Raw genomic sequence first — 27,596 nt, 5'->3', positions numbered from 1 at the left:
GAGACCCCCTTGATCTTTCGGTCTACAGATGATATCCCATTTAGCAAGCCGATATTTTCGTTTAAGCTCATCATCCTGTCAAAAGAAACGCGATCGATAGAAGTCCAGTCTCTTCCTAACACCAACTAGGACCTCAAAGAACGATAGGAGAAACATAGGCATGCTCTAAGAAGGGGTGATTTGGTGACCGTAGCCCGCTCTTGTGTGCTTCGGTGTCCGCTCGGGCGACTCCGCGACTAGGGTTTGCTGGCCCAACGTCGGCCGCCCCTGGCGGCGGCGCTGGTGCTGGCGTCTTTTTCCCAGGGAGGCGACACTGCGTCGGGCGTCGGCGTGGCTGGTCTTTTAATCTCTACTGCAGGTCTCCATACTCCTTGAGCCCTAGCAGTAGATCCGTTTGTCTGCTTCAGCGTCTTCGGCGTTTGAAGTATGCATTGCAGGATTGCTGTGGATTACTGAGTTTGATCTTGAGCTAGTCTGTTCAGAAGCTATGAGGATAATGGGATGGAATTGCCGCGGTCTGAATTCAGGTCGGGCTGTTCGTGCACTTCTCGATGTTCAGAAGAATATAAAACCGGATGTGTGTTTTCTGTCCGAGACACATCGGTCGAAAGTTAGGGCGGCAAAACTTATGAGAAGAACATGACTTGACCATATGTTGGTAGATGAAAGTGATGGGAGAAGTGGTGGTTTGTTAATGATGTGGGGTAACCACATTAATCTGGTGGAACTTAGTGTGACAAAGAATCATATTGATGTCATGATTGAGGGGGATGAGAAGTGGAGGTTGACTGGGATCTATGGTGAACCGAATTGGGATTGGAAAGAGAGGACATGGACGAACTTACGTGACCTGCATGAACTCTACAAAATTCCATGGCCCGTGTTGGGGGATTTTAGTGAAATACTCTTCAATTCGGAGAAGGAAGGAGGTAATCTAAGACCTGTGAGATTTATGCAGGAATTCCAGAATTGTTTAGATCACTGTGGTTTGGGTGACATGGAATATGTGGGTGATAAATTTACTTGGAGAAGGGGGAAGATTAGAGAAAGACTTGACAGATCTGCGTGTTCGTCCGAATGGAGGAACCTTTTCCCTTTTGCCGCGCTGATCAATGAGAGCATGACAAAATCAGATCATCGTCCTATTATGGTGGATACTGATTACTACAAGTCAGATGTGACGCAGAGTAACCAAACTACAAAGCGATTTACCGAAAAAGTGTTTCCCCCCGCTTTGTATACAAAGCAATCAACCGATACATCCAACGATAGGTGCTGGGGCGAAAGCAGCACAGTCACGCCCAAAAGAAAAGCAAGAGAAAATTGAAGAGAAAAGAATGCCAACAACGACGGATCAACGAAAACGATGAGGACCCGCAACCGCCGCACCCACCGGATAACCACCACGCTCCTAGCACTCCGGACCGCCGCATACCAAACAACACCCTCAAGAAGGATCGCGACGATGACGACGCTGTTGCCCGGACATGTCCTAGGGTTTCCCCCGGTACGCAAGGGGTGAGGTGGAAGGGGTAAGCCCGACGCCCTTCAGGAAGGCACGGCGGCGCCCACGAGCGTCACCGCGTCGGTGTCGGCCCGGCCGACAAGGATTTCTCCCGACCACCAACCAACCACGACCCCAGACGATCCATCACGCGCCACCACACACACCGCCCACCAACTTGCGCCACCACGGTCGAGCAGTCTCCATCGCCGTCTCACCATGGCAAACGATACGGGACCGACGGAAACAAGACGACGCAACCGGAAACCAGGAGCGGCAACATCAGCAGCCTCGCGGGAGGGGACATCCTCCACCGCCCCCGGCGGGATCCGGCCGGACGCAGCACAGGGGCAAACCGGGCCACCCCCGGCCCGGCCGAGCCCGAAACGGGCTCGCGAAGCCCCCGTCGCCGCGCTGCAGAGCGCGAGCCACCGTCGCTACCACCCCCCGCACGAGTCACGCCCCGACCCGCCGGAGACGCCGCAAGCAGATCAGGCCAGGCCCACCCAGACCCAGATCGAGCCCAAAAGGGCCCAGATCTGGGCCGGAAAGGCCCGCCGCTAGCCATCGCGTCGCCCCGCCGCCAAGCGGCCACGCCACCGCCCGCACGCCACCCAGCACGGCGCCGCCCAGGGTGCCGCGCCGCCACCGGATCCATTGTCGCCGAGGAGCACCTCCGCCGGCCGCCGTCCGCCCGAGCCGAGGCGCCATGCGAGGGGGAAAGGCCGGGGCCGCCGCCGCCGGCACCACGCGGGAAGGCCCGGTGGCCCAGGCCGACGGCGGCGGAAGGGGAGGAGGGGGAGGGGGGGCTGGGAGGGGCGACGAGAGCCCCCGGTCGCCCCGCTCGGGGAGGCGACGCGGGGGGAGGAGGAAAGGCCACCTAGTAATCTCACATACTACAAAGCGATTTGAAGCACGCTGGCTTCAAGAACCGACAGTAGAGGAGGTTGTGAGTAACGCTTGGGAAAAGGCCAAGTGCAATGGTAAATTAATCATGGAAACTCTTGAACAGGTTCATGGGGATCTACATCGATGGGATAGAAAAGTCCTAAAAAAGCCAAGGAAAAGAATAGAGAAACTGAAAGCCGAGCTAGAAGAATTAAGAAGAGGACCTATGTCTGATGAGGCGTTGGAGAGACAGAAACAAATCTTGGTGATGCTGGAGGATATTTTTGAACAAGAAGAAATCTTTTGGCTGCAACGGGGTCGGGCAAACTGGTTGCGCCATGGGGATAGGAACACTAATTTCTTCCATCATTTCGCTACAGCTCGTAAGAAACAAAATTTAATTAAAATATTGCTGGATGACAATGGGAATGCAGTGGAAGGTAATGACAATTTAGCTGCTTTAATTACTGATTATTTCTCGGGTCTATTCACATCAGAGTTTTAGGTAGCAAATGAGGATGTGCTAAATAAAGTTAAACCTAGGGTGACACCGGCTATGAATGTCCATCTGCTTACTCCTTTCACGGCTGAGGAGGTGAAGAAAGCTCTTTTTGATATAGGTGATTTGAAAGCACCGGGACCTGATGGATTGCATGCTGCTTTTTATAAGAGGTTTTGGGTCATGTTAGAAGAGGACTTGGTTAAGGAGGTGTTGGAGGCCGTGAATAATTCTGTTATACCAGAAGGTTGGAATGACACGGTAATAGTGTTAATTTCTAAGGTGGATAATCCAGAGAAAATATCGCAATTTCGGCCAATTTCTTTATGTAACATTGTGTACAAGGTGGTCAGTAAAATGCTAGCTAAAAGATTGAAAGCTATATTACCAGAGGTAATTGGAGAAGCCCAAAGTGCTTTTGTCCCGGGAAGATTAATAACTGATAATGTTTTGGTGGCTTATGAGAGCGTTCATAGAATAAAGAAGAAAAAAGGGAATCATGGTCTTTGCGCGGTGAAGCTAGATATGCACAAGGCTTATGACCGTATGGAATGGTGTTTCCTTGAAGGTATCATGCTGAAGATGGGATTTGATGTGAGATGGGACATCTAATAATGGCATGCGTTAAATCTGTGACTTATTCAGTGAGGTTTAATTCACTGGTAACAGAAAGATTTATTCCATCTCGAGGCCTACGACAAGGCGACCCAGCTAGCCCATATCTATTCCTATTGGTGGCAGAGGGTTTATCTATCTTACTTTTCGGATGCAGAAGAGAGAGGAATGCTAGAAGGGGTGAAGGTTTGCCGAGATGCACCCTCGGTTTCACATCTTCTATTTGCCGATGATTCTTTGATTTTGATGAAAGCGGATGGGGTTAATGCAAATTCTTTAAGAGATGTTCTGCAATCATACTGTAGTGCGTCTGGACAAATGGTAAGTGAAGCCAAATGTAGTATATATTATTTTAGTCCGAATACAACAATTGAAAAAAGGGTTGAGGTGTGCACAATTCTTAATATTCTTGTGGAGGCTTTGACTGAAAATACCTGGGTCTACCATTGTTGGTGGGGGCAGACAAGAGTGATAATTTCCAATACTTGGTGGATAGGATTTGTCAATTGGTGCAAGGGTGGAAAGAAAAAACTTTATCTATGGGGGGCAAAGAGGTTCTACTTAAAGCTGTAGCCCAAGCTCTTCCGGCATATGCAATGTCTGTATTCAGGATTCCGAAAAAAATATGCAAAGGAATCACGGATGCAATAGCGCAGTGTTGGTGGGGTGATGACATCAGTAATAAGAAGATGCACTAAGAAGATGCACTGGTTTGCCTGGTGGAAGCTTTGTGTCCCAAAATCTAGGGGAAGGATGGGGTTTAGAGACCCTCATTGTTTTAATTTGGCGATGCTTGCGAAGCAAATTTGGAGATTACTGGAGGCACCAGATAGCTTGTGTGCAAGAGTTCTGAGGAGTAAGTATTACCCTGATGGTAAGATTCTTAATGCAAAACTTAAACCCGGTTCTTCCTTCACGTGGCAGAGTATATTGTCTGGTCTGAACACTTTTAATAAGGGGGCGATATGGCGTGTTGGAGATGGGCAGCAGATTCAGATCTGGGAGGATGCATGGCTTTCATGTAGTAATTCTGGAATGGTATTAACACCTAAGGGTCATTGCTTACTAAAATATGTCTATGAACTGATTGATCCTTGCACAGGGAGATGGGATGTTGATCTGATTCGTAGTATCTTTTGGGAGGTTGATGTCCAACAAATATTGGCGATTCCATTGAGTCAGCATGGTATGGGCGATTTTGTGGCACGGAAATTTAACAAGAATGGCCTCTTTTCAGTTCGATCCGCATATCATGTGGAGTGGGAATCGACATTCGGTGTATCCATGGAACGATCGGATGGGGCCGGATCATCAGGTTTAAACAATGTTTGGAGAGACATGTGGAAATGTGCAGTGCCAGCAAAGGTGAAAATTTTCGCCTGGAAATGTTTACATGTCATTCTTCCTTGTTATGGTGTATTGGCCAACCGTCATATTATGAATAATTGCCTGTGCCCGGTCTGCAAAAAATATTGCGAGGATATTAAGCATGTCTATTTCAGTGTGCGGAAGCAAAGGAAATCTGGGTCAAACTCGGTTTGATAGAAGTGGTCAAAGAAGCTTGCGAGGTCGATCGGTCTGGTAGTGCTATTCTGGATTATTTGTTAGCAGGGAGGTTTAAGAATCCAACTGATGCATCTGTGAAGTACATAAAAGAAACAATTTTGACATCGGCTTGGTACATTTGGTGGAGAAGAAGACAAACGGTCCATGCAGAAAGTTTGCAGTCCTTGTCACATGCAGCGCTATCAATTCAAGTTTTGGTGTCAAATTTTGGTAAAGCATCAGGTAAAGAGTCCCAACCAAAGTCGAGTATCTCGAAGAGGGCGACTACTGGATTTATCTCTGTAAATGTTGATGCAAAGTTTGATATTGACTTTGGCTCTGGAGCTACTGGCGTGGTGATTAGAGGTGATAAGGGAAGATTTCTAGCAGCAGGCTCCCAGATGCTATTTTTTAGCCCATCCCATAACCAATAGATAACCACCTAGGTTCCAGAGAATTTCCAAGCGCGCCTTCTAAACCGTGACGGAGGGAGTACGTGTAGAAGTAGGAAACCAAATCACCCCTTCTTCTTTCTTTTTTTGCAGGACCCTTCTTCTTTTTTTGAATGCCATTATGGCTTGTTTTAAACCTTGTCCACAAGATGGCACTAAACCTTGTCTATTGTGGAAACGCACGCAAATTTAACTGTGCCTTCTAAACTGTGACGGAGGAAGTAGATGTTTGGAGGTTGGAGATACTATTATTTTGGAGACCAATTAGTTAAATTGGAAGATGTTTTTGTTGCACATATATGGATACAAAATCTAGTCGGAGACAAAGATTGTCAACGAGGTTTGACCAGCTATTATTTTGATCAGAAGGGACGTCCACAAGATGGCACTAAAAAGAGAGGCCATGTGCCATACGGTCAAGGCAAAGTACATGCACGTACAGGATTAATTCCTGATGCCACCAATCCATGGGTTCCACCGTGAAGACGTGCGGCAACAAACAAGTTTATTTTTTAGTTGGTTTATTCTGTTAGATTCTAAGTTGGTTTTAGATAATTAATTAGGTACGAGTCCGAGATCTTTAGGCTTACGCGTGGGTTGTAAGCCTATATATAAAGGCATCAATGGTCATTGTAAGGGGAGGTTATTTTGAGATGAATTAAACACTGCGTGTGTTTCGGCCGTCGGGCATTATCGAGTTTAGAGAACTTTTGTCAAAAATCCCTACTGGCTGTGAGTTCATGCGACGCGACGCGCTGGGGATTACAAGCTGAGCCTGTACGGTTCGTCCATGTTATTCTTTCGGATTGAGGGGTTGGCGTGTTGTTTCCGTGGGATTTGCGAACATCTTCGTAAACCCGCGATTTGTTTTTGCTGCAATGGAGTTTTGTGTCGTGAAAGATTGGGCCAACAACGGACCGACCCTCGTCTCGAGGTTCGCTCCTCATCAATTTGTGAAATATAAATTGAGATGTACTGAATAAAGAATAAAATGATCTGAAATTTCACTCGAAATTGCATCATAACATGTATATGAAACATTTGGCTGAAGTTGTGAATTTTTTAAATAAGTTATCTATTTTTAAAAAATCTTTAATTTAGTGAATGTTGAACATTTTTTGTATAAACGCACCCATCAAACTTTTAATTTAAATGTGTACATAAGATGGCAAATTCATAGTAAAACAATCTGCTGCTGCTGCACTAAACATCTGATTGCTGAGATAGATGAGCAACGAATAAATTGTCAATAATAGATAGTTGGGAAATGGAAAATAGATCCATGCAGATGATGTATGCATGTGTAGCGTGTGCTAGCGTGTTCTTTTTTCATCTTGGTTGGTTGGTAATGTGAGGATCCAGGATATGTGTAGTGCACTGAGTTCAAGAACTGTCATTGGTGCGGTTTGAGTCGTAACGGTCCATATTCCTGTACTTGAACATGTGTGCATTGTTGCCTGAAATTCAGAGCTTGATTAATAGTACATGGAAGAACAAACATGTGTGATTCTGCAAGTGGGACATGTAAACTTGTTATTCAGGCTTATTTTTTTGAGCAATAGAGCCGGGGAGCTCCTCCCTGTTGATCCAGAAAAAAACTCGAACATAAGCGTAATGGCACCGAACCGGAATACATAGCAGAATTAGCACTTGTAAACAATAGACAGAAGCAACTTTGGTCTTTGTGCCGCCAAAATGAAGAGCGGGCTGGTGTGCATGCATCAATGTACGTAATCTGAATTCTGAACGCTTTTCTATGTAGTACTTTCTTTCCTTGTCTGAAAAACATGCATGCATGCATGCATGAGAGCGAGATTACAGGCTAAAGCCAGCATATATTCTGAAGTTGATCAATCATGCATGCATGTACACGGTGGTGAGCATACCAAACGGAAGCACACAGAGAAACAGCTAGCAGATTAAATCATCATATATAGGATCGTCCAGGTTACATCTTTTTTATTTTTTGATTGACGATAAAACTCAGGCGCTCTGCCATGCATATTTCAGAAGTCGAAACCAAACACGGTGGAACACTACATCCAGTTCGTCAACACTCAATACCGTATCTCGATCGAGCCTCACATCGTGCATAAGATAGAATCATACAACACTCAATACAGTCAGTCAGGCATGGGTGGTGCCTCATGAGCTGAACTAATCGGTCCTCAATCCTCCTCACCTCCCAAAAGGAGGGCCAGAAAGCTGGCAAAGTCGCCCGCCAATGAAGAAGATGGTCGAGTAGATCATGAGGATGTTGTCGGGGTCGGCAGCCAACGTGAGGATGAAGTGGACGGCGATGGCGAGCTCCAGCTCGAACGCGCGGACACGGCGGTGGCGGCCTGGGACCAGCAGCGCGAGCGCCGAGCTGCCTGAGTCGCAGCGCAGTACACCATCCGGGTAATGTCCGTCGGCTGGACGCACTGCATGAACATGATGGATATGGATCGGCCGAAGCACCCAAGGGGATATAGTACGTACGTAGACGTACGGGTCGTAGTACTCACCGTCGCTGGACAAACGGATGCTCAAGCCGTGCTTCCCTGATCCCTATGCGATCGATAGGGTTCATCGTCTTGGAGCTTTTTAACAAGCCGAGGCGATTCTTCGAGCGAGACAAAGCGAAGCAAAGCGATGCCGTGTGGGCCCGCCTCAGCACCCACCACGTGTCGAGCCTCAACTTTTTACAGCTCATCAATTAAGTTCTATTATTATTACAAACCCATTTACTCCTATTTACTACTCCATATCCCATACCACTTTATGCCGGAGTGAAGGCATGTCATCAACCTTCATTTTAACAAGGATCATGCTGAATTTTGTAGGCCTTTGAAGCCCCTGATCCCTATTTACTACTCCATTTTATAGAGTCCATGGAGTATCTTCTTTGTCTTTTTCAGGCTAGAAAGGGATATGAGGCTTCAAAGGCCTACAAAATTCAGCATGATCCTTGTTAAAACGAAGGTTGATGACGATTGATGACATGCCTTCACTATGGAGGCAGTACGTGCTATCCAACTTCACAAGCTTTTACTAAGGCATAAACTGGTGAGCTATAAGGGCATTTACAATGGTGGCATATTGATACATATGCCCCATAACAAAAAGTAATTTGAGGCATGTATATTTATTTTTTCTTCCCAATGCAAGCCATCACTAGTGGGCCTCATTAAGAAATAGAAAAAAAAAAGACTCTAGTACACATGCATCTTTACTTTTCATTCCAATCTTTTCAGCTTTTGTCACCGGACCACATTTTTCTCTTCAAGCACCCGCCTCCTGGAGAGGATCCCGCTTCCCTATCCGAACCTACTTTACGTCATATCCGATCCTACATGGCATGTGAGGCATCACCTTGAGGCTATGCATACATGCCCTAATGTGATATCCAACCACACACGTTTTTACAAAGGCATAGAGTGGTTAGGCATCATGTGCTATCCAACCCCACAAGTTTTTAGTAAGGCATAAAGTGATGAGGCGTCATGTGCTATCCAACCCCGCAAGTTTTTAGTAAGGCATAAAATGATGAGGCATCATGTGCTCCAACCCCGCAAGTTTTTAATAAGGCATAAAGTGGTGAAGCATCATGTGCTATTCATCCCCGCAAATTTTCAAGGCATCATAATCCTCTAGTGAGCTCTCTATCCTTCCACACTTTTTCTAATTCCTAGACGGGGACAACAAACCCGAACCATTTTCTGTGGATTTTCCTTCTTTTTCTTTAATTTGGAAAGTAAGCGGACTTTTTCTTCTTTTCCTTTAATTTGGCAAGAGACCCGCTCGTTTGCACCAGTCAGCTTTGCTCTAAAAAGCAACACTTGACCAGATGTTGTTGGACTAGCCGAGCCAGGGCCTACATGCATGGCCAGTTAGTTCCATTAAGAATGTGTGACAGTCACTGTTTAATTTGTTCTGAGCATATGAAAAGGCATATTTTAACGTGGTCCCTCTTACCTCCTCTTTTTACATGTGAGGTAAGAAGATAAGAGTTAATCAAGCTATTCACTAATGAGATCAACGGCTAAAATCATATGAAAAATTAACCGAACAAAAATCTGAAACTCTCAAACACATGAGACATATCAACATCCAGCAAGAAAATCAAGAACATAGCAAATTAACCCCTTGCATATGATCCAAAGAAAAAAATCGATGGAGCAAACTGAAGTAACAAAGAACCTGCAGGTCAAGCCATAGCAGGACACAAACATGATAAACACCGTAGGTTCATGAGTGAAAACCAAAATGTTCATGATGTCAAAAAATGTCCGTGATTTCCAAAAATGCGAGCCAATTTGGATATTTATGAACATTTTTTGAATTTGATGAACATTTGTAAAAATTATGGTGAACAATTTTGAATAAGATAAACATTTTTTTCAAAAAAACTGGATGAACAAATTTTGATTTCGATGAACAAAATTTGAATTTTTTGATTTTTTTAGAAATTAGTGAACAAATTTCGCAGATCAACCAATGACAAGATCATCTGCAATCCGATCATATGGGGAAAGGATCATCATAGATTATATTATACTCCCTCCATTCCTAAATATATATGTCTTTTTAGACATTTTAAATAGACTACAACATATGGATGTATGTATACATGTTTTAGAGTGTACATTCACTTATTTTTCTCTATATGTAGTCACTTGTTGTAATCTTTAGAAAGACTTATATTTGGGAACGGAGGGAGTAGAAAAAAAAACAAGATCATCTCATCTGAACCCCTATGAACCTAGCTTATAGTTATGTTCTACGTAGATTGAACGGTCGCTGGATTAATAGATTTAATAGGTCCACCGGATCGAGGAGGCTAGCATTTTCTTATTAATGTAGGAATTTTTAATATATTTCTCTATGTTTGACCCGTATTGTGCTTTTTGTGATAAAATGAATTCAAATTTATCAAATCATGACCAGAGTATAATTCAAATTCATTTAAATTTTAAATTTCATTTGAAAATTTTCTGAAATAAACTGAGATGTTACAGAATAAATAATAAAATGATCTGAAATTTCACTCAAAATTGCATCATAACATGTATGTGAAACATTTATCTGAAACTGTGAATTTTTAAAATAAGTAATCTATTTTTAAAAATTCTTTAATTTTGTAAATGTTGAACATTTTTTGTATAAACCCACCCACCAAACTTTTAATTTAAATGTGTGCAGAAAATAGCAAATTAATAGTAATACAATCTGTTGCTGCTACACTAAGCATCTGATTGCTGAGATACATGGCAACAAATAAATTGTCAAATTATTACATAGTTGGGACATGAAAAGTAGATCCATGCAGCTGATGTATGCATGTGTAGCGTGTGCTAGCAAGTTTTTGTGTCATCTTGGTTGGTTGGTAATGTGAGGATCCAGGATGTGTGCAGTCCACTGAGTTCAAGAACTGTCACAGGTGCGGTTTGAGCGTAGCAGTCCATATTCCTGTACTTGAACATGTGGGCATTGTTGTCTGAAATTCAGAGCTTGAATAGTACATGGAAGAACATACATGTTTTTTTCTTTTTTGAGGTAAACATACATGTGTGATTCTGCAAGTCGAACATGTAAATCTGTTATTCAGGCTTCTTTTTGAGCAATGGAGCCGGGAGCTCCTCCTTGTTGATCCAGGAAAAAACTCAAACATAAGCGTAATGGCACCGGAACCGGAATATATATAGCAGAATTAGCACTTGTAAACAATAGACAGAAGCAACTTTGGTCTTTGTGCAGCCAAAATGAAGAGCGGGCTGGTGTACATGCATCAGTGTAATCTGAAGGTTTTACTCTGCACTTCCCTTCCTTGTCTGAAAAACACATGCATGCATGCATGAGAGCGCGATTACAGGCTAAAACCAGCATATATATTCTGAAGTTGATCAATCATGTACAGAGTGCTGAGCATACCAAACTGAAGCATACAACATAAATAAAACAGCTAACAGATTAAAGCACCACAGGATCGTCCAGTTTACACCTTTTTAAATTTTTGGACGATAAAAGGCAGGCGCTCTGCCATGTTTCAGGAGTCGAAACCAAGTACTAGTCGATGAGGGATATCTACCCGGTTAACAGAATACAGTACACTACTAGCTAGATTAATACAGCACTCGATCGATCATCACAGCATAAGCTCCTAGAAGGCTAGAACCACTCATCAATGCCTACGTACTACTCGTCAGTCAGTCTCAGTCATGGGTGCCTCATCTAAAGAGCTCAACTAATGGGTCCTCAATCTTCCTCACCTCCCAACATGAGGGCCAGGACGCTGGCGTAGTCGCCCGCCATGAAGAAGATGGTCCAGTAGATCATGACAATGTTGTGGGACTCGGCAGCCATCATAAGGACAAAGTGGACGACGATGGCTAGCGTGAGCACGAGGTAGGCGAGGGCACGGCGGACGCAGCGGTGGCGGCCTGGGAGCAGCAGCGCCAGCGCGGCCGCGGCCGCCTGAGACGCAGCGCAGGACACCATCCCGGAAATGTCCGTCGGCTGGACGCACTGCATGAAAGAATATGATGGATGGATCGGTCGGAATGCCAAGCATCCAATACGTAACGTAGACGGGTGGTATTTAGTTGTTACCATGTCGCAGGGGACGTGGTGGTAGGCGAGGGCGAAGGAGGTGAGGAAGACGCCGGCGGTGAGGAGCGCCCAAGCGCTGACCAGCCGGGCAACATCCGGGACCGGGATCTTCTTCTTGGCCATGGTCTCGCCGTCGACGTCCATGGTGGATCCAGCCCTTGGGACTCGATGGATCCAAGGTAGCTAGCTAGCTAGCTAGGACAAGAGCACACGATTAGAAAAAGGAGACGGAGGGGAGACAGACGACGAAAGACAAAGTTAGCAAGATGTCCGGCATGGAACAGAGAGAGGGGAGTGACTCACCGTCGCTGGAGATGTTGAAGGTGCTTCCGTCCCCTGCTCCCTATAGCTATGTGAGAGGGTCGTGTTGAAGGAGCTAATTGGAGGCGGCTGCATGTGGAGCCTCTTAACAAGCCGAAGCGATTGGAGCCAAGCAAAGCGACGCCGTGTGGGCCCGCCGAAGTGTCGAAGCGAGACACGCGTCATCAATTAAGTTCTCTCTGTTATTACAAGCCCATTTATTCACTATATATCTTCTTTCTCAGGCTAGAAAGGAAGATGGGGCTTCAAAGGTCTACAAAATTCAGCGTGATCCTTGTTAAAAAATAAAACAGGTTGATGACATGCCTTCGCTAAGGCATAAAGTGGTGAGGCATCATGTGTTTTCCAACCCGTAAGTTTTTACCAAAGTATAAAGTGGTGAGGCATCGTGTGTTTTCCAACCCGTAAGTTTTTACCAAAGCATAAAGTGATGAGACATCGTGTGTTTTCCAACCCGTAAGTTTTTACCAAAGCATAAAGTGATGAGGCATCATGTGCTATCCAACCCCGCGTGTTTTTTCCAAGGCATAAAGTGATGTGGCATCATGTGCTATCCATCCCCGCAAGTTTTCAAGGCATCATCCTCCTCTAGAGAGCTCTCTCCTTCCACACTTTTTCTAATTTCTAGACGAGGACAACAATCCCAAACCATTTGCTGTGACTTTTCCTTCTTTTATTTAATTTGGCAAGTAAATGGGTTTTCCTTCTTTTCCTTTAATTTGACAAGAGAGACCCGCTTGTCTGCACGGATTAGCTTTCCTCTAAAAAAGCAACACTTGACCAAATGTTGTTGGACTAGCCGAGCCTACGTGGCCAACTAGTTGCGTTAAGAATGTGTGACAGTCACTGTTTAATTTGTTCTGAGCATATGAAAAACAAATTAGTCAAAAGTCTGAAATTCTCAATACATGAAACATGTCGACATCCAGCAAGAAAATCAAGAACCTAGCGAATTAACCCCTCACATATGACCCGGAAAAAAAAATCGATGGAGCAAAATTGACACAGTGGTGGCCATACCAAACTGAAGTAACAAAGAACCTGCAGGTCAAGCCATCACAGGATCATCCAATCCAATCTACGTCTTAACAGAACACAAACACGATGATCACCGTAGGGGGGTATAAAATATTTCCAGTTAGCTTCATACCCTGTATGACAATTGCTCTGCATAACCCATGGTGCAAAACACAGAATATGCAGATGATAATGATGACCACAGCAAACTGAAATACACGTAGATACTACAGATCAAACCATCACAAGATTATCTGCATTCTCGATCATCTGGGGAAAGGATCATCATAGATTATTCAAAAAAGGAAGAAAAAATGATCATCTGCTAACTCACTTTAGTACATCTTAACAGAACAAGCACAAAACGATTGATGCAGCGAGTTTGGGGAATCCTATAAGGTTCAAACACACATGCGGTTCAAACTTCAACAGAATCTTACCAGCTGAACGACATTCCCATGCATGCACGGCAAGATTCAGAGTAAAAGTCTGAAGTAATCTAGATGCAATCTGATCCATCTTAAACAGTACTGATGCATGCAGGAACGAAATTAGCACAAGCAAGACCAAAAGTTCAGCAAACAGTCCGTGTAATTAAGCAGAGGTCTCTAGACCAATAAGAAAGGGCAACCGGATCCGTCAAATTCGAACCAAAATTCATTCAAGCCGTACTGGATAACGAAACAACCATTCGGTGCCACAAAATGTCATCAAAAGTGGAAAGGGAACACACATTGCTCATCGCGACATCCATACGACTGCCCAATCTCTCATCCAAACCCCTATGAACTAAAAGACTGCCCAATCTCTCATCCGAACCACTACGAACTACTCCAGTAAATGATCTTAGATCTGGTCCAGAGAAGGTCTTGGACATCAGACATGGTTGTAGACGCTAATTATTTAGTAATACAAGAATTATTTCGCAAAAGAAGTAAGACCTTGTGTGGCTTTTTTTTCGTCGAAGCTAGACATAAACATATGTATATGTACTCCTAGCTACATCTGTCTTGCTGTCACAAAATGAAAAGGAAGAAGAAAGGTACACCTAGTCACCTATATTAAAACACTTTTGCTTCAGTACCCCCCCCCCCCCCCCCCCCCCCCCCCCCAATATGATCCGGTAAGTCAAACTGCTTGCTATATATATGAACAACAGGTACTCCTTCAGTAGTTACCTTGACAGCCATTGTTGAGGTAGGCGTTGCCCCCATACCCCAGGGAGCACTAGCACAAGTACCCAGGTCCATTGCTCGCACTCTCACAGTAACTGTTTGCACTAACACAAGCATAGTTTTTTTGAGGGCTAATGGCAGGTGCTCTGCCTTTTCATTATAGATTAGGAATTTACAAGAGAGAAGTCTGAAGCCCTAGGGCAGACAAAAAGAGAAAAAGAACAGAATTACATAGCTAGAGGCCTCGAAAAAGCCAAGTCCAGGTATGTTAAGTCAGACCTGACTAAGCAAGCCACCATATCAGCAGTTGAAGAAAGGTTTTGAAAGATTCTTCGGTTTCGCTCGTTCCAGATGTTCCAGGCGAAGAAAAGCGCAGCTGCTGCCTTGTTTTGTTGCCCGTAGGCAAAGCTTCTCCCCCAGGATGTGGTAGAGGTGAACGGCAAGGTTGTTTGTATCTTGACAGTTAGGGAGGATGACAATAATCTTTTGCCACACTTCCTTTGCAAAAGGGCAGGAACTGATCAGGTGGGCGGCAGTCTCAATCGTTTGATCACAGAGGGAGCAGGTGTCATTGTGTTCACATCCTCTCGCACGGAGACGATCAGCAGTTGGCAGTCTATTTTGAGCTAGCAGCCAAGCAAAAAATTTGATTTTTCCCTCCACCTTTGCTTTCCAAATGGCATTTAACTCTGGCTTCGCAATGGTTCCGATGAATTGGGCATCATAGGCAGTTGCAACAGTGTACGTTTTGCTGTCGTTCCATCTCCATTCAATGTCGTCTGGTTGATCCAAAAGAGTAATCCCTTGAATCCGGTGCCACAGGTCAATAAAAGAAAGCAGGTCTTCAGTGGTGCTAAGACGTTCGATTCCTTTCATCCAGCGGCCTTGGTGGAGAGCAGCAGCCACAGAAGAATTTTTCCTCCTTGCAAGCTTGTGGAGGTTTGGGGCAATGTCCTTAGGAGCTGTTCCACTTAACCACGTACTACTCCAAAACTTGGCCCTTTGACCGTAGCCGAGCTTGACAGTTGTGGAGGTGTTGAAAAGCTGCATGTCAGTACAAGTGCAAGGGAGTTGCGATCCAACCCAAGGCCTGTTGGGGTATTTCCAAGAGTACCAAGCCCACCTTAACCTCAAGGATCTGCTGTAAAAAATGAGATTTTTGACTCCAAGACCCCCAAGCTTTTTGGGGGAGCAGACTTGTTGCCAATTGACCGCACATTGGCCTCCTTTGGCCTCTTCTTCTCCTTTCCACAGGAAGCTTCTTCGAAGTTTGTCAATCCTCTTTACAACCCATTTGGATGGCGTAAAAATGGTCAGATAGTATGTTGTCAAGGAGGTTAACACAGAATTGATAAGGGCCAGCCGCCCCTTCTTGTTAAGTAATTTGCCCTTTCAGCCCGCAAGCTTTGCTGCAACTTTATCAATGAGCATTTGAAAATCCACCCTGCGAAGCTTGCGAATACTCAAAGGTAGCCCAAGGTACTTGCATGGTAAGGAGCTGGTTTCGCCCTCGAAGTCAGCTAGAACCTCATCAATAACCTGGTCTTCACACCCAATTGGGTATGCTGCTAGCCAGAGTGCTTTCTTAAGGGGAAGAAGTATTCAAGAGAATTTTCTTTATGTCCAAAACCTCATACAGAATCTACACCTTGCAAAGAAACCCACCTTATTCCTGAAGCTAGATATTGCAAAAGCTTTCGATTCGGTCAAGTGGGATTATCTTCTCGATGTTTTGAAGCATGTGGGATTCAGCCAGAGATTCCGAGATCTGATAGCTATCTCACTTGCCTCTACCTCTTCGCGGATCATCCTAAATGGTGCTCCTGGTACACCTTTTCTGCATCGCCAAGGCCTGAGATAGGGTGACCCACTTTCGCCGTTGCTGTTCTTGCTAGCCATCGATCCACTACAGAGAATTCTTGACAAAGCTACGGAGGAACATATTCTCAGCCCAATCAACCATCACACTGCATCTGTCAGAATCAGCCTTTACGCAGACGACGCTGCCCTGTTCGTGAACCCTATCAAAGCTGAAGTGTCTGCTCTTCAAACCATCCTGGCGGCCTTTCACAAGCATAGTTTCCTGGCTCAAGGCACGACCCATTTCTGACCGCCCAGTTCACGATGATAGGTGCACCATTCTTCGCCCTCTTGTTGATGAACCCAAGCTTTCCGACAAGGTCATGGCGTAGAAACATGGGTTGAATCCCCACACACTGCTACTGTTAGTCGAGAAGGCCAGCCCGATGGCGGTGAGGTTGGTCAGGATGGACACCTCACAGCAGCCTGTCCCGGTGCACGGGGATCCGTCTTGGGACGCACCGCTGGCACCATCGCAGTAGGAATAGCAGCCGGCAAGGTACATGCTGTTGTTCCCAAAGAAGCCGCCAACGAGCCCCAGGGTGTTGCAGCCAATGACTGTGAAGTGGTTGCGCCCAGGGGATGGGATGAACGGTGTGTCCTGCAGGTTGAACCACACAGTGCCGTTGTTGGTGGCTGATACCACGGCATTCGATGTAATAGGATTGACGATTAGTTTACCTATCTATATTTTGTCAGCCGGTTGTGGCTTTTGGGCATTTTTTTGTTTTTATTGCTCTTCGTGAGCCAGCTTTTCATTTTGTTGGGGACTGCAAGACATTATTGAACCACTTTATTTTATAATAAATATGGCTGTATGCATCGTTCTGATGCAGAGGCCGGGGAGTCCCCCTTTTCGAAAAAAAACCACGGCACTTGATGTGAAGCAGATGTAGCTGATCGGGAATAGCACCCGCATCTCACCACGCTCAAGTGAGATATCAACGACGTCTACAGCCATGCCGGCCGGGGCCCCCACCGTCGGTCGTGGCGGATAAGAGGCATTTCTACAGTCGAGATTGAAGAAGCTGTTGAGGCTGACTGAGGCGCACTGCGCCCCGATGCCGAAGGGGTAAGGGATGAGCACGTCGCCGCACTTTTCAGGGCACCCAGGTAGCGCCAGCGATGTGGTGCCACCCACAGCGGGTGCCAATGCCATCACCAAGAAGACTAGCTCTAGAAAGAACACTGGGACCGGTGTTGGATGCATGGATCGCGCCATCACTTGCTTAATTTGGGGATTTTGTGTGAGTGTGCCGACTGCTGAGCCCCTGAGCTTTTCCTTATATGAAATGAATCGTGCCTTGCCATATAATGTAGTGGACTCCTATAAACGCGTACAAATGTCAGCAACTGATGTAAGTCTACTTACAAGTTCCTTCGACGGTGAGCTAAAGACTTAGCTTAATGCCCATAACTCTCATGTTATAAGTCAGATGCATTGATATAGAACATGCTAACTAGCAAGGAGGTAAGACTTTGTCTTAGTCGTCCCACTCAAGCAAGTCTAGACGCGTGTTGTAGCATAATACTTTTTTTTTGAAATGGTCAACCGGGGGGGGGGGGGGGGGGTGGGGGGGGGGAAGGCTCCCCACCTGAATATATTTCAAAGTGGCCTTAATGCCATGAGATTGATCCGGTTTATAAGGAAAATCGGATCGAAAACCTAGACAATTAGACCCTGTTTATGAGGAAAACCGGGCCGAAAACCGTACAAGAGAGGGTAAAAGAAGAGAAACCAAAACAAAAGACGCCCAAGACAAGGCACGCCTAGCTAGCAACCCGAAGAACATCACCACGAGAGGCACAAGTAGATGAGGGGAGTCGTCGAGGGGTCACAATACCAAGACTTGACAAGCGGCCTAACGCACCACACCGGCGTGCGTACCGAGCGCGCAATAGAGGAGCATCCACATCAACGAGTGACTAGCACGAACCTTGACGGGGAACTCCGCCATAAAGAGTCGGAAACGATTAGCAAGTTGGGGAGGAAACTTGCGGCATCATTGAGCAAAGATGAACCGGGACAACGCCAAGAGCACGAAGCTCGCTGCACCACAACGGTAGCCATGGAGGTCTTGAGCATGCACAGCAAACGGGGCGACACCGACGAACACCACCACAGACGAACACATACCACCGTCGACCCAACCGGTCGCACCACCTACCACCAACATCCCTGCAGCAACACCCACACGTCAACCAAGCAGACCCCGAGATGATGCCTTCAATAAGGGCCGCGACGTCGGATGCGCCGCCATCATCCGCACCAGGAGGACCTGGGATAGGGGATTCCCCCGAGGTCTCAACTTCCATCTTCATCTGACCAATCAAGGAGAGCCTTGAACGTTGGCCGTCTGGTCACCACCCAACAACACCCCGTAGAGGGGAGAGGTGTCGTACAGGAACGAGGTGGTCCAGAGAGGATCCCACCCCGCTAACCCGGCTTCTGATGGAAGAATCGAACCACTCCAACGAATGGTCAAGCCAAGAAGTCGTAGGCAAAGCAGCACCTCCTCACCGACACCGACCACACCACCGTCGACCCCAGCCAGTCGCACCACCACCACCATCCGACCCGCAAAGAGCAGCGACCACACAAATCCACCAAATCGATGCCTTCAAGAAGGATTGCGACGCAAAAATGCGCCGCCATCGACCGTTCCGGAAGGACCAGGAACAAGGGTTTTCCCTGGAGCTTCGAAGGGAAAGTCACCTTGACAGTGACGCCTCCAAGGAGGTAAGCGACACCCGCGGGCGTCACCATCGCCGGCTCCGGTCAGAGCAGAGGCTTTCGCCCAAGTGAGCAGACCGCCTTCGAGAAGCACCGGTAGACCGCGATACACTGCTTCCTGCACCACCACAGAGCAAGGTCCACTGCAGCCCGCCGCCACACATGACCAGATCCAGTCCACCGCAGGCCAAATCTAGCCGGATCCAGCCTGCCCACACCGCCCCCCACCAGGAACGCGCCGGCAGAGGCCACCGGGAGGGAGCAGCGAGCGCCTCCACACCACCGTCCCCAGCCTCCACCAGATGAACCGCCGCGCGCCGGAGTCACGCCACGCCGGTCGCCGCCACACGGGGCTCCCCCAGCCCGTGAGCGCGCCACACGAGGAACGGCAGCCCGCCGCCGCCAGATCCGCGCGGGCTTTGCCCGGCGGGGGCTATTGGCGGCGGCGAGGAGGGGGGGAAGAGAGGAAGGGTGGGTTGCCGGGGGAGGGGGCGCCGCCGCCCGAGCCGCCCTGGGGAGAGACGGCGCGGGGGGAGGGGGCGGGGGGGAGGGGCTTCGAGTTTCCGGCTAGCATAATACTATAATACTGAATTACTGAATGTACATGTACCTGTTTGCACTTTGCACACACACACACAAAAAGTTAACTTCTAACATGTCCATCATATAACTAAGATAAACACCACGGAGCAGCTACATGTCAAAATATACCATTGTATTCAGAAATAGAATAGCATTAATTAGTTGTATATCTGTACGCTGTAAGACCTACTTGCATAGCTCTAAAGTCTTCAAGGTGAATTTGTTATACAACTATAGTTGTTACTGAAAGCTGCCACAAAAACTAGTCTCTAATCTCTACCGATGTGAGAATTTACAGGCCCTTCTATTTTTCATACTATTTTGTCTGGAAATATAAAATTAGACACCTTGACCTGTTCACTTCTCAAGAATAGCGAAAAAATCACAGGCTCCGAATTTAACTCTCAGTAGCTTACGTGACTACGTGAGGACCTTCCATTACCTGTTTGGACCTAGATAGGATGGTCTGGAACCAGGTCTGATGACTGATGCTCCCATGCATGATCACAGATTGTAGACAAGATTTTTTGATTTCTATTTGAACTGAAACCAGGCTCACACTTGTTAGCATGCACGTAAGCAGTCCATGGATCATCGTTTCTTCCTGCCACAACAACATAGAACTAATGCCTGTGAAAACAGTCAATTAAGATGAACATTGAAAAGTAAAAGATTTGCATTTCAGTCCAGCTATGCACTTCAAACTGTTGCTGGCTAGCTATCTTGACTTTACTAGTTGTCCGAGTAGTACTTCCATCTAGTTTATTATTGCAGAAGAAAGTTCCAAATTGCAGTGTCTAACAAAGCATATGACATATGCTGACATGTGGGACGATAAAAAGAGTTATACTTTAACCAGCATATGAATAACCTATAAACTAGTGAAAACTTTTCCAGATTGTAAGCAAATATGTCATCCTTTTTCCAGTTGTGAGACCCAAGTGAACTAATCGAAATTTTCAATAAAAACACGCAAGTGAATTAATCAAAACTTTGCTGCATGTTATGACTTTCAACTCTGAACGCTAATATTAATACAAACTGATGAAGATTTCTCCAGATTATAAGCAACTCTAGCATCTTTTCATAAATCTCAGAGGAACTTCTCGATACAAAGGATTAAGCAAACTAGCTAATTTAAGTTTCTTACTAAACATTTTGATTTCCAGCTATGAGGACGCGTTTTATTTGGCAGTTTTCTGGATGAAACTAAACAAATACAGATTTTAGGGAAGAGCTTTCCAGTTAACACTGATCTCACCCATGAAATGGTTAATCAACAATCATGCAAAACAACTGTAAATAATAATATCTGATGCATCAGCACCAGACTTTGTCATCTGCTGTTCACAATGACATAGCAACAAAGAAACATGAGATGGCATTGGCTTTAAGTTAGCAAGTTGGAAAGATAGTGACACATCCACCACAAAAGAAAAGACAGTGCCATAGGAAAGTACTCCTAACTACCAAGTCTCCAACTTTAGATGATGACAAAGAAGTTGCCATAAAGAAGTCCATGGTAATCAATACGACTGCAGAGAATGTTTTGTAAATGATGACAAAGAAGTTGACATAAAGATGATGACAAAGTTGCCATAAGAGCAACTCCAACGGGCCGACCCAAACGGACGGCGCTTTTGTCCGCTTTTTGTCCGTTTGGGTCGGCCCAGCGGACACAAATGTCCGGCGCTGTGTTTGGGTCGGCGCGAGCGTCCAACGCTGACCCGACCCATTTCATCGGCGCGCCAAAAAAAGTATTGTAAGCATTTTGAAAATAAATACATGCATTTAATTAAACATAAAAGCCGGCCACGAAGGCCGGCGAAAGTCCACATTACATTAATTAAAATACTAAAAACTAGAAGACGTGCTGCCCTAGGCGTCCTCGGCGGCGGCGGCGCCTGCGTCGGGACCGGTGAGGTCGATCAACGTCGGCGCAGGGCCGGCCCAGGGGAACGCCGTGTTCCAGACGGCGGTGATGTCGGGCTTTGCCGCCGCTGCCCGCGCCACCGCTGCCTGGGCCTGGCGCGCCTCCTCTTCGGCCTCGCGCTCGAGCATCTGCAGGCGCTGGCTCTCCCGGCGGTCCTCGGCAAGCCGAACGCGGCGCCAGTGGTCGAGGTAGGCCGCCTCCTGCTTCTCTGTCGCCCCGAGCCAGATCGCCGGAGCGATGACCCACTCGCGGACTACTCCGGTCCAGGAGTAGCGCTCGATGTAGGCCGGCTCCTCCGGCTCGGCTTTGGGCGGGGACGGCGGGGCCACCGGCGGCACGACGCAGTCGCCCGCCGCGGAGAGGGCCATGGCCTCCGCCATGGCAGCCTCAAAAGCCGCCTCATCCGCCTCCCTCCACCGCTCCTCCTCCTCGCTCTCCTTGATGGCCGCCGGGTAGGCGGCCTCGGCCTCCTGGTCCTCGTCGTGGACGACGAGCGCGGGCGGCGGCAGGCTGTGGTCGACGCCGCGGATGCTGCGTCGCCTCGCCTCCTCGTGCTCGATGGCGAACCATCGAGCCCAGTTGAGCGAGTCGACGGCGAAGCGCGGGTCGGCGTGCTGCTCCTCGCTCAGCAACGCACGCCGGCGTCGCACCTCCTCCGCATGGGCCCTGGCTGTCCGCGGCGCCGCCGGCACTGGGATCCTCTCCGGATCCAAATGCCAGTCGTGCGGCAGCGTCACGTCTGGGTACGGCAGAGGCACGCGGTGGTGCCAGTGCCACTCGGCCTGGTGCACCGGCACGTTGATGCGCTGCCTCTGCCGGGGAGCGCGCGCCGGCGCGGGGAGGGCGGGGAGGGAGGGGGAATGGCGGGCGGGGGCTTTGCCCTTGCGGCTGCTGCCGACGCCGGAGAAGAAACCCATGCTGGCGGTGGCTAGGGTTGTCGCCGGCGTGGGGGCAGGGGTGGCCAGATGGGAACGGGGGGCGAGTGGTAGTGGATGAGGACGGCCCTGCCGCACGCCCGGCTTAAAAAAGGACGACCGCCGTCGCTGACGCGTGGGCCTAAGGTGGGCGGTCGTCATAAATTATGTTGACCGTGGTAGTTGGACAGCCGCCAGGTGGGGACGCGGCGGACGGCGAGGAGACGCGCGGCGCGTCCGCTTCGCGTCCGCGCCGACGCATTCCAGGCGCAATTTTGGGCCGGAAGTGGGTCGGCGCAGACGCCGGGCGGACACGATTTGAGTTTGGGTCGGCGCGTTGGGCCGCCACTTTTGTCCGCGCCGACCCAAAACGGACGCGGGCGGACGAATGGGTCACCCCATTGGAGTTGCTCTAAACATTGTTGCAGATTAACCATAGGAACATGGCGAGGTTACTCTGTTGCTGCTTGGAGGTAGATGTACCTATGTTGGTGTATGAATTCATATCAAATGGTGTACCCTCTTTGAGTTCCTTCATTACAATGATCACAAATCACTAATCCCGTTGGCACTTCAACTGAAAATGGCTATGCAGTCAGCAGAGGCCATGCTTATGTTTCATCAACTTCTCGCACAATTATCCACAGGGATGTCAAATCACTCAATATACCACTGAATGATGACACAGTGCAAAAGTTGCAGATTTTGGAGCATCAGTGAAGTCCCTAGATAGAGATGATTTCATCATGTTTATCCAAGAGACTCTTGGCTACCTTGGCCCTGAGACTTGGCAGTCATCACCTTACTGACAAAAGTGATGTATATAGAAAGAAGGCTATATACAATGATGCTTTTAATGGAAAGAAATTACTATGTCACACTTCCATCTAGATGTTCCACCTGAACAAGCTTAGCAATATGCTGGACTACTAAATAATAGAAGATGAAGTAATGGTAGTGCTCTGTAAACTATCTGAATTCACCATGCTTTGCCTGAGCCCAGGTGGACAAGAGAGGCCAACATTGAAAGAAGTTGCAGAGCACCTACAAATGTTGAGGTGAATACAGATGCAGCTAGTCACAAAATCAAATACAAGGAGGATTATCAACGACTGCCATTTCAGACAGGATCAAATACCAGAGCATGGAGAGAATCAAACTAGTACTGGACGGAGATATTGCAAAAAGATACCAGTATCTGATAATTATCAGCATAATAACCAGTAATTACTAGCTGAATATATGCTGAAACTTTGCTAGAAAAAAAAACTAGTGATCCAAATTGTACCTTTTTGGGTCCAGCACTGTAACTCAACTGAGATTTAATGTATGTATGCTGATTTCATGTAAGATAGGCACTGCTCCCTCTTGCTACTTTATTGCAGAAAAATCATAAATATGTTTGAAATTCCAAAGTAACATATTCTTTCTAATTAAATCCTTCAAACAGAGTAATTATCCATACAAACGATACAAGCAGTTACACGGCCAGCACCAGTTTGCGCATCTCCAAGCTACCGTCTGTCATCTCATCCAAAGGGAGAACGACTGACGACGGTGATGCTCCAAAGTTGCTATCAAAGCCACAACCATTCTCGCCATTACTGGCTGCATGTATTTGGTGTCTCCAAAGCACCTGCAGGCGTTCTGCTACTTCCTTCATCGTCAGCCTGTCGTCTCCTTTCGTGCTCAGGCAGTGCACGGCGAGGACAGCAAGCTTCTCAACAACCACCGTGGCAACAGCATCGTCTGCAATCTCAGAGTCCAGCATTGTCCGGTGCTTGCGCTGGTGAAACATAAGGAGAAAATTATGGGTCAAGGATTTCTTTTCATTGGAAGAGTTATCGGCATACAGAGCCCTCTTTCAGTTCCAGGAGAACGACCCCAAAGCTGTAGACGTCACTCTTGTCAGTGAGAAGGTGGCTGATGAAGCTTTCGGGGTCAAGATACCCGAGGGTTCCCTGGACGAGCATGATGAACGAGTTTTCATCCATGGACTTGAGTGCTGACGCTCCAAAGTCTGCAACCTTGGCATTGCACTAATTGTCCAGAAGAATGTTGGCCGATTTGACATCCCCGTGCAGGATTGTGCAAGATGTCGACGAGTGCAAGTAAGGATGGATGGGAACGTCACATTCAAGGCGGTGAGGATGGTTGGGATGGAGGATGGATGCCTCGCAACTGTTATAAAATGAGCAACTTATCTTCACTGAGGGCCAGAGGCCAGTACATATACATGTGTGGCAAAGTGCAGAGAACCCCTTATACACTGGGGATATGCAGACAAGTGACAATACACATCTAACACCCCCCCCTCAAACTCATGGTGGATCAACAACACTGAGTTTGGAGAGAAGAAAACCATGCTGCGCTCGAGTTTGTGCCTTGGTGAAGAAGTCCGCCAACTGTAACTCGGAAGGCACATAGTGAAGAGCAAGAGTCTGATCCTGCACAGCAGCACGCACAAAGTGGGCATCCACACCTATGTGCTTGGTGAGCTCATGCTTCACCGGGTCACGCGCAATACTGATAGCACCGGTACTGTCGGACAGGAGAGGAGTTGAGGTAGTAGCAGACACACCAAAGTCGTCAAGTAACCACCGTAACCAGATCACCTCAGCCGTCAACATAGCCATGGCTCGCAACTCAGCCTCTGTGCTCGAGCGAGAAACTGCAGTCTGTTTCTTTGTCTTCCAGGCAATAAGAGAGCCATCAAGAAAGACACAGTAAGCAAACAGCGAGCGTCGATCAGAGGGATCACTAGCCCAGGTAGCATTAGAGTAGGCCTGGAGCTCAAGAGAGCTGGAGCGGGGAAAAAAGGCGCTGAGAGATCGTGCCACAAAGATATCGTAGAACACGGAGGAGGTGACTATAGTGGACAGAGGTGGGAGCTGAAACGAACTGACTCAGGATGTGGACAGGATAGGGGATGTCATGACACGTAACAGCAAGATAGACAAGGCTGCCAACGAGGTGACGATAGCGAGTGGGATTAGGAAGAGGGTCACCATCAGATGCACGAAGCTGAACGTTGAGCTCCATAGGAGTGACAACTGTGCGCTCATCACCAAGAGCAGCGCGAGCAAGAAGATCCTGAATATATTTTTCTTGGAAGATGTAGAAGCCATCAGGGGTCGAGGAGATCTCAATCCCAAGAAAATAGCAAAGTGGACCAAGATCAGTCATGAGGAACTGGTCTCGAAGGCGAGCCTTAACAAAGGCAATGTACTCAGAGTCGTCACCAGTGATGATCATGTCATCAACATAGAGAAGGAGAAGAGTCCGACCACAAGGAGACGTGTGAACAAACAATGCAGGATCATGATCACTGGGCAAGAAACCAGCCGCAGTCACCACAGAGGCGAAACGCTCAAACCAGGCGCGAGGGGCCTGTTTGAGACCATATAGGGAGCGGCGAAGTCTACAGACCATACCATCAGGAGCATAGTACCCCGGTGGTGGCTGCATAAAAACCTCCTCACGCAACTCGCCATTGAGAAAAGCGTTCTGAACATCAAGTTGAGAGATAGACCACCGACGAACAGAAGCTACAGCAAGAAGAGTGCGGACAGTGGTCATGTGGGCCACAGGAGCGAATGTCTCATCATAATCTCGCCCCTGCTCCTGCTGAAAACCACGGGCCATAAGACGAGCTTTGTAGCGCTCAAGAGAACCATCGGAGCGAGTCTTAACCTTGTAGACCCACTTGCAGGTGATGGGACGGACATCGAAAGGAAGGGGAACCAGATCCCATGTGCCAGAGCGCTCAAGTGCAGCAAGCTCTTTAGCCATCGCAAGCTGCCATTCAGGCTAAGTCATGGCAGTCCGATAGGAAGTGGGCTCAGTAATAACAGAGAGACCGTACCGATCAGGGGAGTAGCGATCAGGCGGGGGCGAGGCCGAGCATGGAGGTTGTGAACCGGGGGAGGCATGAGAGGAGGTGCACCAGAGGTGGAAGGCTCGTCAGAGGAGACATCCTCAGTACGATATCGGCGAGTATAGTGGAGAGGAAATGGTGAGAGAGGGCGACGGACTGGAGATGATGGTGGAGAAGTGGAGGAGGAGGATGGAGAAGACGGGGTCGGTGGTGAGTTTGAAGGAATGAGAGGTACCGGAGGAAGAGGTGACACATAAGGCACAGAGCAGGATGCATCAGGAAGGAGATGGAAAGAAAGGTCATCCACAGAGAGACTCGAGGAAGAAGAACGTGGGTAGTAAGAACGAGACTCACCAAAAGTCACATCACGCGAGATGCGCAAGCGACGACCCACAGGATCCCAACATCGATATCCCTTGTGCTCGTCACCGTAGCTAAGGAAAACACACTCAACCGACTGAGCAGTCAGTTTGGTGCGTTCTCAGGGGGCAAGAAGAACATAGCACACGCATCCAAACATACGAAGAGCTGAGTAGTCAGGAGAGCGACCAGTGAGACACTCCATAGGAATACCACCCTGCAGAGCAGAAGATGGCTGAATGTTGATGAGATAGGTGGATGCAGAAATAGCCTCAGCCCAAAAATGGGGTGGAAGGGAAGTAGCAATCATCAGCACACAAGCCGTCTCAAGCAAATGATGATGCTTTCGTTTGGCAACGTCATTCTGAGCATGAGCACCAGGACAAGAGAACTGGACAAGAGTACCCTGTTCCGCGAGAAAACCACGCAACAGCTGAGAGATATACTCTCCAGCGGAGTCAGCACGAAAAGTACGAATGGGCATGGCAAACTAGGTGTGAACCATGACAGCCAAACGTTTGTATATAGGGAGAACCTTGCTACGAGATTTCATGAAGTAGAGCCAAGTGTAGCGAGAGAAATCATCAATAAACAAAACATAGTAGCGATGACCACCTTTCGAATCAAAGGGAGCAGGACCCCAGACATCAGAATGAACTAAGTCAAAAGGACGTTGAGATACAGATTCACTAGTAGGATAAGGTAATTGAGTCTGTTTGCCAAGTCTGC

The 27,596-nt window shown here is 47.5% G+C and overlaps 2 protein-coding genes and 1 pseudogene across 2 annotated transcripts; all 3 read right to left on the bottom strand.

Moving 5' to 3' along the window:
* Positions 1 to 10,726: 10,726 nt before the first annotated feature.
* Positions 10,727 to 12,461, bottom strand: LOC147967873 (uncharacterized). Its single transcript, XM_087522574.1, has 3 exons — positions 12,398 to 12,461; positions 12,095 to 12,285; positions 10,727 to 12,010 (listed from the first exon to the last, which is right to left on the bottom strand). The coding sequence occupies exons 2-3, from the start codon at positions 12,236 to 12,238 to the stop codon at positions 11,741 to 11,743; spliced, it is 414 nt and encodes a 137-aa protein (XP_087378700.1). The 5' UTR covers positions 12,239 to 12,285; positions 12,398 to 12,461; the 3' UTR covers positions 10,727 to 11,740.
* A 4,170-nt stretch (positions 12,462 to 16,631) lies between these two features.
* On the bottom strand, positions 16,632 to 17,626 carry LOC125506708 (wall-associated receptor kinase 5-like; annotated as a pseudogene).
* Positions 17,627 to 21,661: 4,035 nt separating this feature from the next.
* Positions 21,662 to 22,633, bottom strand: LOC147967872 (uncharacterized). Its single transcript, XM_087523291.1, has one exon. It carries the CDS (start codon positions 22,631 to 22,633, stop codon positions 21,662 to 21,664), a length of 972 nt encoding a protein of 323 aa, XP_087379417.1.
* Positions 22,634 to 27,596: the final 4,963 nt, after the last annotated feature.

The sequence above is a fragment of the Triticum urartu genome, chromosome 5A (assembly GCF_056163025.1).
Source record: "Triticum urartu cultivar PI428250 chromosome 5A, HENAU_Tu73, whole genome shotgun sequence".
NCBI lineage: Eukaryota > Viridiplantae > Streptophyta > Magnoliopsida > Poales > Poaceae > Triticum > Triticum urartu.
This window is presented reverse-complemented; position numbering and strand designations above follow the sequence as displayed.

Bases quoted from the DNA above. Each gene is read 5' to 3' on its own strand.
- LOC147967872 (XM_087523291.1), bottom strand. From the start codon at position 22,633: ATGGGTTTCTTCTCCGGCGTCGGCAGCAGCCGCAAGGGCAAAGCCCCC.
- LOC147967873 (XM_087522574.1), bottom strand. From the start codon at position 12,238: ATGGACGTCGACGGCGAGACCATGGCCAAGAAGAAGATCCCGGTCCCG. The intron at 12,011-12,094 runs GTAACAACTAAA...TCTTTCATGCAG, and splicing joins ACCACGTCCCCTGCGACATG to TGCGTCCAGCCGACGGACAT.